General features: G+C 48.1%; 1 protein-coding gene across 1 annotated transcript in view; it reads right to left on the minus strand.

Annotated features, from left to right (window-relative positions):
- DAAM1 (dishevelled associated activator of morphogenesis 1) overlaps positions 1–18,183 on the minus strand; it is a 321,668-nt gene that overhangs the window by 74,323 nt on the left and 229,162 nt on the right. The window contains exons 5-10 of the mRNA XM_015423080.1: positions 10,393–10,487; positions 6,870–7,203; positions 5,465–5,575; positions 3,367–3,470; positions 1,377–1,443; positions 512–629 (exon numbers count right to left, since the gene is read on the minus strand). Of these exons, the coding sequence (XP_015278566.1) occupies positions 512–629; positions 1,377–1,443; positions 3,367–3,470; positions 5,465–5,575; positions 6,870–7,203; positions 10,393–10,487 (829 nt within the window). The remainder of the gene's footprint in view (positions 1–511; positions 630–1,376; positions 1,444–3,366; positions 3,471–5,464; positions 5,576–6,869; positions 7,204–10,392; positions 10,488–18,183) is intronic.

An 18,183-nucleotide genomic window follows, 5' to 3' on the forward strand; every position in this document is an offset into this window, starting at 1 on the left:
AATAACAACAACAACAATAATTGCGATTGGTAGCTAATTGAGAGGGTAGCACTCTGTTTGGCTCCGCCTCTTGCAGAAGCCATTTTGAGTCTGGCTCCGCCTCTTGCAGAAGCCATTTTGAGTTTGGCTCCGCCTCCTGCAGAAGACATTTTGGAGCGGCACTTCCCCACCCCCTCCCTCTCTTAAAATTCCAAAGGTGACGGCAGGCTCAAAAAAGGTTGGGGACCTCTGAGCGGAACCCACTGGCCTGATCCAACAACGCTGCTGTGACGTTCTTCACTGTATTACCAGTTCCCAGTAAACCGCTGCCCGTATCTTTGTTTGGGGTGGATGCAATTTAAAAGTCTTGCTGGTAGGAGTTAGGCTCACTGTCCTCCGTGTTTCAACCCTTTTCCTCTCAGATCTTAAAATCTCTGAGGACTGCACGGCTACAAGAGCCACGCAGCTTCCTCTACCCCCACAGCCTTCAGTGTGCGTGGATACAGAGTCAAAGGGACACCCTTTTACTCACAAGGCATTTGGAGACAGTGGTGAAGAATAGACATAAAGTGCGGGTATGCCTCCGTGTGAGTCAGCCTCTTCCTCGTCAGCTCAAACATCTGGGTTGCGCTTTTCGTGTCTATATGGACCTGTGATGGGGAAACGTAATAAATAAGGCTAAGGACCGCGGCCCAAGAAAATCTTGCGAATCCTTTATCATCCTGATGCCAGGTGCAGCGAACAGCATCGACGGCACTCAACACATCTACTTTGTAACGAGGGGGAAGGTGGTGGCTCAGTGGCAGAGCCTCCGCTTGGCATGCAGAAGGCCCCAGGTTCAATCCTCGGCATCTCCAGTTAAAAAGATCAGGCGGAAGTTGATGGGAAAGGCCCCTTTGCCCGAGTCCCTGGAGAACCGCTGCCAGTTTGAGTAGACAATGCTGCTCTTGATGGACCGAGCGTCTTACTCAGTGCAAGGCAGCTGCATATGTAATGCTGGGTCAATGGGATCTTGGCTCCCCACATAAATGTGGCCCATACCACAGGCTGGATGGGGCTCCAGGATTTAGGAAATGGTGCTTCTTCTACTTGGTGGGCTTCCAAAATTGCCCCTTCTCACAGTCTCCTGTCCAGGATAATCAGTTATCCCTCAGTAGCAACAGAGCCCCCCCCCCATCTGTATCAAGGTTTCCAAATTCCACAACGGGGAATGCACTGTGGAGTCCAAATATGGTTAATTTTTGGCTTTTCTGGCCAGAGAATCCAAGCGCTTTCAGTGCCAGGTCCGAACCGCCAGAGATGACCTCATTTTTCTCCCCCCGCCGACAAATGGCCTTCTCCCTTTTACATTCCATTTCCAACAAAAGTAAAAGCAGCCTGTAGGTCAGGATACATACCAGCTCAAATCTTTTGGCAAACTCTAACTCGTCTTCATTCCGGAGCATCTCGAAAAAGTCTAAATGCCTTTGGGGAAGAGCGAGAGAGAAGAAACGGCACAACTGAAGGCACGGCTTTGCTCGTCTGTCCAGCTGCAATACATCTGGTTCTCCCAGGAGCAGGTAAGGTACAAAAAACACTGAGTAGGGACCCCCACAGTGACGGGGCCTCATTATAACCTTGGTTCCTTCAACGGCAGCCTTGAGGCTCTCTAGGGCCATAAGCAGAATGCGGCCATGGGGTCTCTCACTCCACCCGTCTTGGCACCGTCAAAGCATTAAAAAAGCACAACTCCCCCCCCCCCAGTTAAATTTTATGACATGACGGGGTAATTTGAAGGAGTTACCAGTGAAGGAAGGTGTTCGTGAAAGATGGGATAGAAAAATATTACTACTACTACTAGATTAGATTTATACCTTGCCCTTCACTCGGAGTCTCAGAGCGGTTTACAGTCTCCTTTCCCTTCCTCTCCCCACAACAGACACCCTGTGAGGTAGGTGGGGCCGAGAGAGCTCTGAGAGAGCTGCTCTTGAGAGAACGGCTCTGAGAGAACTTGTGACTGACCCAAGGTCACTCCAGCGGCTGCACGTGGAGGAGCGGGGGATCAAACCCGGTTCTCCCAGATTAGTGTCCGCACTCCTAACCACTACACCAAACTTAATCTCTCTCTCTCTCTCTCTCAAAAATCTCAGAACCTATATATATTTTTAAAAACTCTGAACCTGAAACATAACTCTTGTTAAATGTATAGGTTTGGGAAACTAGCAAATCACGGCACTATGAACAACAAACACAAGGACTCAGTGAGAGAGACAGAATCTGCTCGTCGTGAGGGAATCGTTCATTTTGCCATTCATTTCTTCGAAGCCCCACCCCCCAATTGCCAGGTCCTCCCCGGCCACCGGTGGGGGATAAAGGGGGTAGGGTTGCCAGATCCAGGTTGGGAAACTCATGACGATTTGGGGATGGAGCCTGGGGAGGACAGGGAACTCAGTGGGGTACAATGCCCAAGAGTCCAGCCTCCAAAGTATCAATTTCCTCCAGGGGAACTGATCTCTGTAGTCTGGAGGTGAACTGAAATTCCAGGACATCCCCGAGTCCCACCTGTATGCTGGCATCCCTACCATCATCTGGAAATGGGTGGGATTTGGAGCACTACATTAACATTAACATCATACTAACAGCTTAACTATAGCCCTGGCCCTTGGCTCTCGTCAACTAGCCTGCGCCGCCCGTGTGTTAGGAAGATCAGGAATGCAACGACGGTGGGATCTCGTGTACACTCTTCTTCTTCTTTTTTTTTAATGTTCTTATTGGTTTTGTTAGAGACATTACAGAGTGCAAACAAACATGTGAAGCCATTGTGCTTGTATGTTACAGTTAAGCTGATAACTTACAACAAATCATAATATAACTATGTACAACATACTACAAAGCACATACGTTATGCAGCACTTTATAAATTATGGCCCCTCCCAACTCTATGATTCTATGGTTATTAGGAATATGTGTGTGTGTTTTCTCTTATTTGGGATTTATACTGGTTGTATTGAGGATCGGTTCGTCTTTTGCTTTGTTCGTCTTTTGTACATGGCAAACCTTCCTGAGATGGACGATCCAGTGGCTAACAGCTATGGTGATAAATAGAAGTCGTAAATGAATGGCTATTTTTTTCCCCCTCCAAGGGTGGAACCAAAGAAATATTATACAGCATTTTGTAAAGTAATAGTACAACATAAAAATGACTAATAGCAGCCATTAATTTGTACTGCCTCTGGGAGAGCGCTGGGATTATTAAGGATAATTGGAAGGGTTTAGCCTAATTCAAATTGCTAGAAAGAAAAGTAGGCACCTCTGGGTAGAACACGACATCAAGCAGGAAAGGGAAAGGAAGCGTAAGGAAATGATGCAAAACCGAACAGAAATAACACCCAGACAGTTCACACTTACCTATCTAACGTGGAATTTTCGTGCTCCCTTAACTTGTCGATGACCGGCTGAATCCCGAGCATGAGAAATTCGTATCTAAGATGAAGTCTGAAGTCCAGACTTTCCTGGAAACAAGGAGGGAGGGAAGATGACCTTTTTGGAAAAAGCTGCTTTTAGGGGGTCTGCCCCTTGCAAGAGCGGCATAAATTAAGAGCTCACCCATGGCCTAGAGTTCCTGGATGGTGGCTCAGCTCTTGGGATACGCAAGATGGGGTGTTGGCAGGAAGGAAACATAGGAGGAACGCCAGGATACAGGAGGGGAGGAAGAAGAAGGAGAAGGAGAAGAAGAAGAAGAAGAAGAAGAAGAAGAAGAAGAAGAAGAAGAAGAAGAAGAGGAGGAGGAAGAGGAGGAGGAGGAGGAGGAGGAGGAGGACGAGGAGATTAGATTTATACCCCCTCCCTTCACTCGGAGTCTCAGAGCGGCTTACAGTCCCCTTTCCCTTCCCCTCCCCACAACAGACACCCTGTGAGCTAGGTGGGGCTGAGAGAGCTCTTTCGAGGCCTGCTCCTGAGAGAACAGCTCTGAGAGAACTTGTGACTCACCCAAGGTCACACCAGCAGCTGCATGTGGAAGAGCGGGGAATCAAACCTGGTTCTCCCAGACAGATAGTTGATGAGACACATCCCTAGGGTTGCCAACATCCACACAGTGGCTGGAGACCTCCTGCTATTACAACTGATTTCCAGGTGACAGAGATCAGTTCCCCTGGAGAAAATGGCCACTTCGGAAGTTGGGACTCTACAGTATTAAGCCCTGAACTCCGCCCTCCTCAGGCTCCACCCCCAAATCTCTAGGTGTTTCCCAACCCAGAGTTGGCAACCCGACACCTCCCCCTTACCATGAGCCACTCTCTCCTCTTACTCTGCTGCTAACCTGCTGTTTACAGATGTGGCACCTCCAATTAGGGATGGGCACGAACTGGTTCGCGAGCCAAAATTCGGCATGAACTTCGTCCAGTTCGGAGCCCCTGAACTAATGTTTGGGGGAAATGCCTTTCCTGAACATTTACCGAACTTTTGTCAGGTTCGGCTACTCAGGCCATTTAAACCTAACAGCTGAGCAGTGCGGGTCCACAGCTGAGGGGTGCACCCGCACCAGTGTTAAGCTGAAATGGCTGTCAGGAGGAGGAGGAGAAAAAGAAGATTTGGTTTTTATACCCTGCTTTTCTCTACTCTGAGTCTCAAAGTAGCTTACAATCAATGCTCCCTCTAAGCTGTGGAGTCTTGTGAGCAAAAATTCTACTTTGTGAGCACCTGGCATTATAGTGGTGAGCGAGCGATTTGGCTGCTGCATAAAGCAGTTTGCTCTGGAGCCGCCCTTCTTCCTGAGCTAAGTCAAAAATGTGTGAGCCGGAGGCCGAAAGACTGTGAGCTAGCTCCCACGAACTCAGCTCAGAGGGAACACTGCTTACAATCTCCTTCCCTGAGAGAGTTCGGAGGGAACTGGGACTGCCCAATGCCACCCAGCAGGCTTCATGTGGAGGAGGGGTAGGGAATCAAACCTGCCTCTCCAGATGAGAAGCAGAGTTGGTTTGCACATCCCACTTTTCTCTGCCCTAAGGAGTCTAAAAACTGCTTTCAATCGCCTTCTTTTCCTCTCCCCACAACAGGCACTTTGTGAGGTAGGTGGGGCCACGAAAGTTCTGAGAGAACCGTGACTTGCCCAAGGTCACCCAGCAGGGTCCATGTGGAGGAGGAGTGGGGAATCAAACCCGGTTCTCCAGATTAGAGTCCGCTGCTCTTAACCACTACACCACACTGGCTCTTATGTCTACGGTTGCCAACCTCTGGGTGGTATCTGTAGATCTCCTGGAATTACAACTAATCTCCAGGCGACAGAGATCATTTCCCCCGGGGGGAAAAATGGCCGCTTTGGAAAGTGGATTTTATGGCATTGCACCCCGTTGAAGTCCCTCCCTAAGCCCCGCCTTCCCCAGGCTCCACCCCCAAAATATCCAGGAATTTCCCGACCCAGAGCTGGCAGCCCTGCTCGCATCCCATGTCTTTTGAACAGCAAATCTAATCACAGCCGCTCTCTCCTCTGCCCGCCCGAACTCACCACTCCTGCGCCTTGACTCAGGACCGCGTTGATAAAGGACATAATGGCCGTCTTGAGGCTCACTTCATCTCGGTAGCGCCCTGTGCTTCTATCCAGGTCGTTTATTAACGTCTGTGGAATATACAGCGGATGCAAAAATAAGATCGAGGGCCAGGGAGACGTATTAGTGAAAATGAGTTTAAACATTTTTTTTTTGCGCTCAGGCTCTGCCAACAAGCACGACACGTCGAAATGTTAAAAGACCCGAATCAAATGAATCACGCAAATTGGGGGGGGGGGGGGAGGAAAGGAAGAAAAACCTCTGGACAATTCATTACTCTGCACTGTTAGATAGCATCTTGAGGTTTCTTCGCTTTTTTGGGGGGGGCTGTCAAGTCACAACCAATTTATGGTGACTCCGTAGGGCAGGGGTGTCAAACATGCGGCCCGGGGGCCGGATCAGGGTTCTATCAGGCCCGCGGTGGAACTGGCTGTCTTCTGCTGCTGCTTCCAGTTCTGCTGCTGCTGCGTCATCGTAGGTTTGCAGCTTACAGATACACACCTGAACAGCATACTCAAGATTGCAACAGCAGAGTCATTTTGATGCAAGAATTCTGAGCAAGAGGTGTCAGTTATCAGACACTGTTAAATAAACAAAATATTGCAAGAGTGCTGATGCTTTAAGCATGTTTCTATTTTAAGTTAAAAAAAACACCTTTGTGTGTGTGTCCTTTATAAAGTTTATACCTCTGCTCCCTGGCATTACGTTTTATGACACGCATGGCCCGGCCCAACAAGGTCTCACTTATGTCAGATCCGGCTCTCATAACAGATGAGTTCGACACCCCTGCCGTAGGGTTTCCAAGGTGAGTGAACTTAAGAACATAAGAGAAGCCCCAAAATGCTCACTTCTGTAATTAGAGAAGTCGAGGGTAGATACACTTGACTGGGACCACCTGATTCCACCTTGTGGCCCCAACAGATTTATCAATTTTACTGTTTATTGTTTTTTCTTATTTTAATGTGATTTACTGTAACGAGTCTTTGACTCGATTTATTGTGATCTGCCCTGAGCCCATTTGGGGAGGGTGGAATAAAAATCCCCAAATAATTTTTTTTTAAATGTGCAGGTTTCTCCCCAGAGAATGGAAGATAGATTGCTTGCAAATGTGTGTCCATTCACGCTATCTTCGCCTCTACTAAACAGATACTGCAGGTTTTTATTTTGGTTCAGGAACCTACGAAACGTGTTTGCCTAAAGTCAACAGTGGCCCGAAAAGATACGAGAAGACCTTGGGGAACGAAACTTCTCAAAATCGCATTCCCCTCTCCCCCAAAGAACTCCCCTTCTCCAACCGAACTCCCCTTCTCCAACCGAACTGAGACGAATGCCGAAAAGGGCACACAGCGGTGCGACGCTCCGTACCTGAAAGCGAGTCCTTTCGCTGGCATATTTTTGGTAATGCACCATGGCCTCCAGCACCTTCTTGTGTCCGCCGGGAACCAGGCACACAGCGCCCATGATTTCCAGCACTGCCACCTTCGTCTTGATGTTCTCCGTGCTCAGACTCTGAGCGATGACGTTGATGCTCTCCGAGTGGGCCAGGACGTGAGCTCTCCCAAGAGAGTTGTTCATCAGCGCTTTGATGCATCCGATGAGAGAGGTATGTATCCGAGACTCCGAGGTCTCATAGTCCATGCTCCTCAGGAAGTTCAGAATGCACGTCAAGCCATCCAGGTCAATGAATCTGGTTACAAACCTAGCAAAGACGACAACGTTGTCAATGTGTATTCAGGATATTCTGATCCCTCCCAACATTCCTGCCCTTGAGGATGCTCAAGGTAAAGGTTGCCCTTGCTCGAAAGCCAGTCGAATCCGACTCTGGGGGTGCGGTGCTCATCTCCGTTTCAAAACCGAAGAGCCAGCGCTGTCCGAAGACATTTCCGTGGTCATGTGGCCAGCATGACTGAACGCCAAGGCACACGGAATGCTGTTACCTTCCCACTGAAGTGGTGCCTATTTATCGACTTGCAATTGCTTGCTTTCGAGCTGCTAGGTTGGCAGTCGCTGGGGCCAGAGACGGGAGCTCCCTCCATCACGAGACACTCGGGTCTCGAACTGCTGAACTACAGACCTTCTGGTCTGCAGCTCAGCGTCTTAACCTCTGAGCTACCGTGGGGGTATTTGTGAATTTCTTGCATTCTGCAGGGGGTTGGACTAGATGACCTTGGAGGATCCCTTCCAACTCTATGATTCCATGACTGGACTGTGTACAAGTAGTTATTTATTTGTAGTTATTTATTTCTCCTTAATGGGGACCGAAAGTGGCTTACACATCATTCTCCTCTCCTCCATTTTATCCTCACAACAACCCTGTGAGGTAGAGAAGAAGGAAGAGGAGGAGGAGATTAGATTTATACTCCGGCCTTCACTACCCGAAGCACTCTCAGAGCAGCTTACAATCCCCTTTCCCTGCCCCTCCCCACAACAGACACCCTGTGAGGTAGATGGGGCTGAGAGAGCTCTTTCGAGAACTGCTCTTGAGAGAACAGCTCTGAGAGAACTTGTGACTGACCCAAGGTCACACCAGCGGCTGCATGTGGAGGAGAGGGGAATCAAACCCGGTTCTTCCTGATTAGAGTTATTTCTATCGGAGCCCATTGTGGAGTAGGTCCACTGGGTGGAGTCATTCCGCACAGGATTGCACTAGGCATCCCAGAATTGCCGGATCCAAAACACAACAGCGTGGGAATGATGGCTTTCGTACGGAATCGCCCAACACCCATCCGGTCAGGAGCCCCCACGGCAACGAAGAAAAGCTACAGCACGGACGAGCGACACCAGACAATCTCCGAAGCCCAGGCAGTTGGCGAGGGGCCAGCCAGAACAACTGGCAGCGAAGTGGCAGACCTTCCATTCTCTGCATAACCGCATGCGTGGCGAGCAGATGCCGAATAAATTATGCAGAGCACGCAAATCCATGCAAGCACCCCTGATTTGCACAATGCTATTCAGGCAGTCTTCTTTTCCCTCCTCCAAAGAAGCACAAACAGCTCTGGATGTTATTAAAAAAAGGCAATCGCCTTGCAAACCGGACCCACAGTCGTGTGGTATACAATGATGCATTAACAATATGCGCAATTGATTCAGTGTGCCACACAAGGGACTTGGAAGATCCAATGGCGAGCCAGTCAAGTCGATGAAATACATCTTTGGATAGTGTTCCGCCAAAGCCATCAGTGAGAAAAATGGCAAAAAAGTTTGAGTTAGCTTTTAAAAAATGGCTCAAAAGGAATATTGAGTCAAAGCTTGCATGGAGACAGGAGGAAATTGATGTTTGTATTGGCTCCGTTTGACAACAGAGTTCAATTCAGACATGCTAAATTCTTTCTCACACACCCCACTGGGCTCCCTAAATGCTAACAAAATTTATTCTAGGATCTGAGTAAGTAGGTGTTAAGTCTTTATTTTTTTTAATTGGTTTTTATCCATGAAAATAACAACAGAATCAAAAAGAATAAAAAGCTGGTTCTGTACGCAGAAAAAATGGCTCATATGGTAGGGGGAATTCCTCCCCGAACAAAGAAGGCTGCTTGAAGAAGGGTAATGATGGGTTCTGGGTGTAGACTTTCCAATTTCCCGGGGGGGGGGGGGGCTGGGGCTGGGCCAGAGGCATTGCTTTGCTAGGAGCAAGGGTGGCTCCCGGGGGAGGCTGAGCACCTTCCTAAAAATTTCGGCGGGGGCTAACGCCCCACCGCCCCCACGAAGATTACGCCCAGGTGTACTGGCTTATTTCAAAAGCAGATCTTTCAAAAAAGATCAGTATTTGGAGGCAAGTGGTCAATCTAATGGACAAAGGCACACCCATGCTAAATCCAATGAGCATTTTGAAGGCTGGGCTTTTGAGGTCAGACAGAGGCTGCTAAAGATTAAAAATTCTGCAGTGTTCTGCCACTGCAGGATTTCTATAGCTAAATATGTTTTATTTTTCAAATATTTTCAAAGTCTAAAGATTTTCAAAGGATAAATGGACACAAATCTGACGTCAAGAATCACAAAATCGAGAAACCTATAGGAGAACATTTGGACCTCCCAGGGCACTCAATGAGGGACCTCAAAGTAGCTGGGGGTTTTGCAAAGGAATTTCAGAAACAGATTGGAATGGGAGATTGCTGAATTACAAATTATTATGACACTCAGGACAGTGTTAACCCCCAGGGCTTAACACAGATATCAGGCTCTTATCTCACTACACGTGCTAAGTCACTCAGTCCTCACTTATACCCAGAATTAAACTTTGTAGGTCTTAAAGGTGACACTGGACTCAAACTTAGTTCTCACATCTGTTTGTTGGTCTTAAAGGTGCCACTAGACTCAAATTTAGTTCTCACGTCTGTTTGCGAACTATTTTATTATCTGTATGCTAATTTGCTGCTATTCATAGGTCTTACCAACTGCTTTAATCAAATCTTAGCTATACCAAAAGCTCAGTTACTTATGCATCTTGACTTTAACTAGACCTTCCTGGCAATTAATCCCCCCCACCTATATGTAATGCTCTTGTTTCAATGTACCTCAAGAAGTGTGCATGCACATAAAAGCTTATACCCAGAATTAAACTTTGTTGGTCTTGAAGGTGCCATTGGACTCAAACGGTATTCTGTTTTCAAGGTCTGAGATTCTAAGTATTAATTTTAAAGTTTCATCGCACTTCTCAAATTATCTTGGCAAACACTGGATTCTCTAGCACACTGTAATGCGGAGTCTCACAATATCGAACAGGGAAATCTAGCAACTCCCTTGGGCCTCTTCATTAATTCCAGCAAACGTTGCATGGATCGGAACTTCATAGAAATGATTATGAAAGATCAGCATATAAACCCTTATGCAAGGGAACTGGTGAGGGGGAAGCAAGGATTCTGATAACAGTACGAGGAGTATTATTTACCTCATAGGTTTGGTCCTCAATGCGGTCTTCAGACTCTCTATGGTTTTGTTCCTCTCTTCTTCATCTTCTTTTTCCAAAGCGATCAATGATTTTCTCTGCAACAGAAAGGGGGGGGGGAGATTAGTGAAGGCCAAGTCGCTGGCAAGTATCTCACAGAGGTCCGAAACCACCAGGCCATGACTAAGGGGCTATGTGAAGAAATGCCTTTTTTCCTAGGAGGTCTGAAATGAGCCAAACCTCCACGCTGCGTTTTTACCATTTTGTTTTCTCTGGGCAAAGACCAGGGTTTTTTTTTTTGGGGGGGGGGTCCAATTACTTCCCAGATGTACCTCAGCTCACCTCCATGCAAACGCAAATCAATCTAGTAGGAGATAATAGGTGGGTCAAGCTCTTCCCCTTCCTTAAGCAGGGAACAGAGATTGGAGGGCTTTAGGCTAGAATGGATCCAGGAATAATCTCCAGGAAGAAGCCCTAGGGAATGCTTCTCTGACCGGGCATGACCTGGTCAGTGGGTGGAGAAAGAGATATGATAAAAACTCCTTGCAACAGGAAATGAAGTCTCTTTTCCTTGGGTGCTGAGGCCATGAGAGGAGGCAGGACTACCAACTAAGGAGGCAGCCATTGTCCATGTGGTTAGCCTACAGAGTTGAAGGGAGCTTCAACGTAATGGTGACTATATAGAGATCTGTAACTTTTTAAAGCTAAAGAACCTATCCTATATTTTAACATGTATAGGTCATGTATAGAGATAGGGACAGAGGAATTGTGTTTTTACTCCTTTCTTTTGTATCCCTTGCTCAAATCTGGTGCTGTGCTACAAATATACTTATGAACATTTTCTTTTTAATAAATACTTTATAACTTTTGAAGCTGGCAGTGGTTCTCTGTACCACTTAGGCCTCCACCGTCTTGGACACGCTATTTTAAAAGGAGTGCCCGGAGGAAGGAAGGCAGTTAGCAAGTGTCTATTCCTCCAAGGGCGCAAGGCAGTAAACTGTCCCCATGGTGACCGGGTGCTGGACAGCGGGAGTCACTGAGGCAAAGGCCTCAGAACCTGGAAGGGAAGCGGGAAGTCCTGACCCGCCCAGTGGGTAATTCCTGCAAAGTCAGGTGGTGGTTGCGGGCTACCCTGAGACTGGAAGAAAAACCTCTCCAGCCCGGAAAATCTACAACAACTGATAGACTCCGGCCGTGAAAGCCTTCGAGAACATATAACCTCTCCAGGTGTTGAGAAAAACCTAGGAGGGCAGGGTGGAATAGAGACTTCAGGCCAGAGCAGGTGCACTCCGCCACAGGCTAGGGAGATCAGTGGCGGGCCATAGGATTTAAGGACAGGAGGCCCTGGCTTCTAGCCCAGCTCGGGAGAATCTCAAGTAGAGTTGCCAGGACTTACCTTCACCCCGGCGTGGGGTTCCACCCTGGCTCCAGGACTCTTCTGGTGTGTGTACTGCAATGATGACACCCAGAAGTGACGTCATCACACTGGGCATGTCGTTCAGGGAACGTTCTAGTGTTCGGGTAAAAACTCTATGGTCACCATAGAGTTTTTACCTGAATACCAGAGCGTCCCCCACACAACATGCCCCGTGCAGTGATGTCACTGCCTGGTGATGTCATTGCACTGGGCACTTTGGAAGCCCAGGATTCTTCAGGGGTGGGGCTCCACAGCTGGCCAGCTGGCCGGCAGCAGATTGGGCCCCCCAAAACTGAGGAACCCCATCCCCCATCGGGGGGTTGGAAACCCTAATCTCAAGTAGGTGGCAGCCCTTGACAGACAGCACAGATAACAGTGAAACAGGTGCACCAATGACCTGTTGTCATTTAAACGGGCAGTAGATTCGGGATGGGCAAAAGGAAATACTTCTTTACACAGGGAGTGTTTAAAATGTGGAACTCGCTGCCAGAGGATGTAGTGATGGCCACAGGCATAAAACAGCTTTAAAAGAGGATTAGGCAGATTCATGGAGGAGACGTCTATCAGTAGCTACTACTCTGAACCTCTGCATTCACAGGCAGTCAACCTCCGAATCCCAGAGCCAGGAGGCAGCGTCAAGGAAAGGCCTCGGCCTCTGTGCCCTGTTGTTGGCCCTCCAGAGGAACTGGCTGGCCCCTGTGAGAGACAGGATGCTGGACGAGATGGGCCACTGGTCTGATCCAGCAGGGCTCTTCTTATCTAAAAAAGGCCTTGGCCTCTCTGCCCTGCTGTTGACCCTCTAGAAGAACTGGTTGGCCACTGTGTGAGACAGGATGCTGGACTAAATGGACTACTGGTCTGATCCAGCAGGGCTCTTCTGATGTTCTAATGAAGGCCTCGGCCTCTCTGCCCTGTTGTGGGCCCTCCAGAGGAACTGGTTGGCCACTGTGTGAGACAGGATGCGGGACTAGATGGACCACTGGTCTGATCCAGCAGGGATCTTTTTTAAAAGTACTCTGTATTTCTGTGTGCGTGTGTGCATGTGCTTGCATGCCTGGATGTCACGGTGACTTCTGGCGACCCCTAGTGGGGCTTGGAAGTTTTCAGAGAGGCGGCTTAACAGCCTGCCTCTGCCTCCCAGCCTTGGTATTCCTTTGGAGGTCTCCCTTCCAAGTACTTTGCCAGGGTCAGCCCTACTTAGCTTTCGCGATATGACAGGATCGGGATTGCCCGGGCTATCCAGGTCAGGGCTGGCAGGGCTCTCCTTATGCTCTTACGACACATGGACACAGGACTGCCTCTGAATATGAAGATTCCCTTTAGCTAGTAGCCGCTGATAGACCTCTCTTCCATGAATCTGTCTAATCCCCCTTTAAAGCTGTCTATGTGATGGGATTCTTTTTGAGTAAGTCAAAAATATAAAATATAAAAGGTTTACTATAAACCTAACATGGGGAAAAGGTACACAGGATATGAAAATAACAAAGAGCTAATATGTCTACATCCTTACAGCTAAAGGTAAAACAGGAAGAGCCGAACGGCGTCTCATTCTCTAGCCTAACAAAGAACGGGAGGAGAAGCCAATATGCTAAATACTTGACACCTTGGTTTCCAATCAGACTAGCAAACTAGCTCCAAAGTTCCCGGGCATCCTCTTGTCTAAACAGATTGGTTACAAACAAACATGTGACTTAACAAACATAATTAACCCTGTAAATACTGAAGTGTTTTGACTTGTAACACCCAACACTATGCCTATGGCCATCACCAGTGTTCCCCCTAAGCTGAGTTAGTGTGAGCTAGCTCACAGTTTTTTTGGCCTCCAGCTCACACACTTTTGCCTTAGCTCAGGAAGGGAGAGCTCCGGAGCAAACTGATTGATGCAGCAGCCAAATCGCTCCCTCACCACTTTAATGCCGGTAGCTCACAAAATAGAATCCTTGCTCACAAGACTCCACAGCTTAGAGGGAGCACCGGCCATCAGTACAACCTCTGGCAGCGAATCCCACATTTTAATCACTCTCAGGGTGCATTCAGACGGGGCGTTTCAGCCAGCATAAACTGTACCGGTTGGAACCGGTGCAGTTTATGCCGGCTGAAACGCGATCACACTTACCTCCTGTCTGCAGAGCCCATCGCAATACGCCCGTCCACACTCGTCGTCGGCTTGTTTTTTTTAAACTTAGTTTGCGCATGCGCACAGGCAGCCATCCATAGAAAGGCGATCTTCGCGCATGTGCAAAAAACCCTGTCTTACATTTAAACTTTAAAGGTAAGGACTTACCTTTAAAGTTTAAAGAGCACAGTAGCCTCCCTGAGGTCCCGGACGCCTCCGAAACGCTACAATAAGGCCCTTTTCTTTTCTTTTTAAACAAACGGCAGGGCGAAGCTTCGCCCAAGCGCCTATCGCTGTCCTTTTAAAAAAAATGGTGGGCAAAAATCGGAAGCCTCAGGCTTCCGAACGGAAGTAGCTGTGCAACGTTGGAGAGTGATCAGACGGCGGGGTACAGCATTTACAACCGTTGTACTCAGGATACCAAAACTTGGGTGCAACGGTGTAAAGGGCTTTACAACGGTTAGGGACAGGAGGCAGATGTTTGCCGCCTGAACGCCGGTGAGTACACCGGTTGGAACTGGCACCTATACCGTTGTAAATCCCCCGTCTGAATGCACCCTCTGTGTAAAGAAGTATTTCCTTCTGAATCTACTGCCCATTGGCTTCATTGGACGTCCTCGAGTTCTAGAATTCTGGAGAGGGAGAAAAAGTCCTCTTTGTCCGCCCTCTCCGCTCCATGTCTAATTTTACAGATCTCCATCATGTCCTTGGTTCCCTCTAAGCTGAGTCAGTGTGAGCTAGCTCACACATTTTTAGCCTCCGGCTCACTTATTTTTGTCTTAGCTCACGAAGGAGGGCTCCAGAGCCAACTAACTGACGCAGTCGCCAAATCGCTCCCTCAGAACTTTAATGCTAGTAGATCACAAAGTAGAATTTTTGCTCACAGGACTCCACAGCTTAGAGGGAGCAATTAGGGCTCTTTTTATAGCAGGAACTCCTTTGCATATTAGGCCACACACCCCTAATGTAGCCAATCCTCCAAGAGCTTACAGAGCTCTTCTCACAGAGGCTACTGTAAGCTCTTGGAGGATTGGCTACAGTAGGGGTGTGTCGCCTAATATGCAAAGGAGTCCCTGCTACAAAAAGAGCCCTAGGCTCTTCAGTCTATCCTCAGAGAGAAGGTGCTCCAACCCCCTAGATCAGGTGATTTCTTGCGAGGGAAAAAATAAGTTGTTGTTGTTCCCGCTAAAGCCGTCTGAGACGGTGATGCGGTTGGACAGCTGTCACCGGGACGGTTAAAGGAGGAAGCTGCCCTCCAGAAATGTTTAACTAGTGATGTCATCCTTCCATGCCAGCAATCCCCCCCATATAAAAATTCATTGGGGGCAAGGTCCTCCGCGGAGCGCAGCTGAAGTGTTTTATGTGCAGCAGGGACCGTGAACGTTTGCAAGGCGTTTTACGGCTCCAGCAGAACGCCGGCCACATCTGAGGAGCGCGATTTTGCAAGTGATGTCCAGATTTTAACCACAGGGGGGGGGGGGGGGGGGGGAGGGGAGATGATTTAAAATATTCCACGGGTCGGGCTGCCCTGCATGCTGCGGTCGAGGACGCAACCCCCCAAAAAGGTTCGTCCCTCAAATACCCACGCACAGGCAGGGTTTTCTTACATACATACATTCTTACATATACATAGACCTTTATTGGCATAACATAGGAACAATAAGGAAGGCAATGGAACAAATAAATTAATAGAACGAATAGATCATAACAAGTTACATCATTTTTAAACTTCTCAAGGATAGTGAACTCAGTTAAAAAAAATATAACAATCCAAATGAGCACAAGGGGGATTGAGACTTATGCGCCCTTCCCCTTCGCTTCCAAACATAAACTAAGAATTCAGCAACAGACAGGGTAATTGCCGAGAACTTATCAGACAATAGAATTTTAAGATCATTGTCAGTCGAATTCCTTGTGGAAGGTAAGTAGGGACTGATCAAATAGCTGCGGGTTTTCAGTAAGCATAAGCATAATTCACGCATCTGAAATAAGACCTTTGTTGTTGTTGTTCTTGTTCAGTCGCACAGTCGAGTCCGACTCTTCGCGACCCGTGGACTAGCTAGCGATGCTCCGCTCTGACCTGGATAGCCCCAGATAAACACGAGGAAGAACTTCCCGACCGTTAGAGCGGGTCCAAAATGTAACAGGCTTCCTCAGGAGGTGATGGGTTCTCCTCCTTTGGAGGTTTTCAAACAGAGGCTAGGTGGCCATCGGACAGCCATGCTGATTCTGTGAACTGAGGCAGATCATGAGAGGGAGGGCAGGAACGGTTGCCTCAGTGCTTAGTTCTCGTGGCCCTTTCTTACACGCCCAGGGAAATGCCGATCGCCACTTTGGGGACAGGAAGCAATTGTTCTCCAGGCCAGTTTGGCTGGGGATCCTGGAGGATTTTTGTCATCTTCTGGGCATGAAGCAGGGGTCACTGGGTGTGCGTAGGGGGGGAGGGTATTTGTGAATGTCCTGCATTGTGTACGGGGTTGGACTAGATGACCCTGGAAGTCCTTTCCAAGTTTATGATTCTATGATTCTAGCCCGATTTCGTCAGATCTTGGAAACTAAGCAGGGATGCCCTTTGTTGGTATTTGGAGGAGAGACCACCAAGGAATTCCAGGGTTGCCACCAGTGTTCCCTCTAAGGTGAGTTAGTGTGAGCTAGCTCACAGTTTTTTAGCCCCCGGCTCACATTTTTGTCTTCACTCCGGAAGGACGGCTCCAGAGCAAACTAATTTATGCAGCAGCCAAATCACCTGCTCACAACCACTCCATCCTGTCACATGTCATTCTAGAAGGAGTGTGTTAATATAATGAACTCTAGGACGCCTAATCAGTGTTCCCTCTAAGCTGAGTTTAGTATGAGCTAGTTCACAGTTTTTAGCCTCCGGCTCACACATTTGTGTCTTCGCTCAGGAAGGACGGCTCCAGAGCAAACTAATTTATGCAGTAGCCAAATCACCTGCTCACAACCACTCCATCCTGTCACATGTCATTCTAGAAGGAGTGTGTTAATATAATGAACTCTAGGACGCCTAATCAGTGTTCCCTCTAAGCTGAGTTTAGTGTGAGCTAGTTCACAGTTTTTAGCCTCCGGCTCACACATTAGTGTCTTCGCTCAGGAAGGAGGGCTCCAAGAGCAAACTAATTTCTGCAGCAGCCAAATCGCTCATTCACAGTTTTAATGCCAGTAGCTCACAAAGTAGAATTTTTGCTCACTCCACAGTTTAGAGGGAACATTGGTTGCTATGCAGAGGAAGGCAATGGCAAACCACCTCTGTCTGTCTCTTGCCTTGAAAACCCTACAGGGTCGCCAGACGTCGGCTGTGACTTGACGGCACGTTCTACCACCACTGGAAGCTTAGACAGGATAACTTGGAGTAAGTATGTTGAGCTTAAGAACAGTGTTCCCTCTAAGCTGAGTCAGTGTGAGCCAGCTCACGGTTTTTCAGCCTCCGGCTCACACATTTTCGTCTCAGCTCAGGAAGGGAGGGCTCCAGAGCAAACTGATTTATGCAGCAGCCAAATCGTTCGCTCACAGCTTTAATGCCAGCAGCTCACAAAGTAGATTTTTTTTTGCTCACAAGACTCCACAGCTCAGAGGGAGCATCGGCTAAGAATGCCACAAGGATTAAATGAAGAGAATCTCTGGACGTGTGCAAAAGCATTTCCCCTTTCCAAAAAAACACAGGGGGGGGGGAAGAGCTACAGCGAGAACCGAGCAATTCTGGACTATGGGGAAGGCTTCCGATGGAGAGGGATTTCATTGTACAGATCGGAGTTGTGCTGCCTATCTTTTATAAATAAAGATGTCAGCCCAGATAGGCATCTCACAGTGAACAATAGCCAAGGGCTGTCAAAGCGGCTACTTCACCTGCCACGTGAACCCAGAATCGCAGCTCAAGTGACACACCGGCAAGTCACATGCACTGGTCCTCGGATCAGCACATTGGTTCCCATGTGACAGAGGGGTACTAGGAACATACATGCCCAGCCTCTCAAACACATTTACACACATTTGTTTTTAAAGGCACCTATGTGTATGGGTGGAGATCCTTTACTTACAAAAGAGGATACTTTTTTTAAAAAAGAAAAAAGATGCTGAAAAATGGTTCTAATAATAATAATAATAATTATTATTATTATTATAATTATAATAATCAGATGTCATTTCGGGGGGGAACGCGGGGGATCGCAGTTCCCCCGAGTGAGGTATGGGGACGGGGCACATGACGAAGCCCCGCCCCCCGCTTCCGGCCGCCCCGCTTCCG

Source organism: Gekko japonicus, unplaced genomic scaffold, assembly GCF_001447785.1.
Source record: "Gekko japonicus isolate JY-2015 unplaced genomic scaffold, Gekko_japonicus_V1.1 scaffold345, whole genome shotgun sequence".
Classification (NCBI taxonomy): domain Eukaryota; kingdom Metazoa; phylum Chordata; class Lepidosauria; order Squamata; family Gekkonidae; genus Gekko; species Gekko japonicus.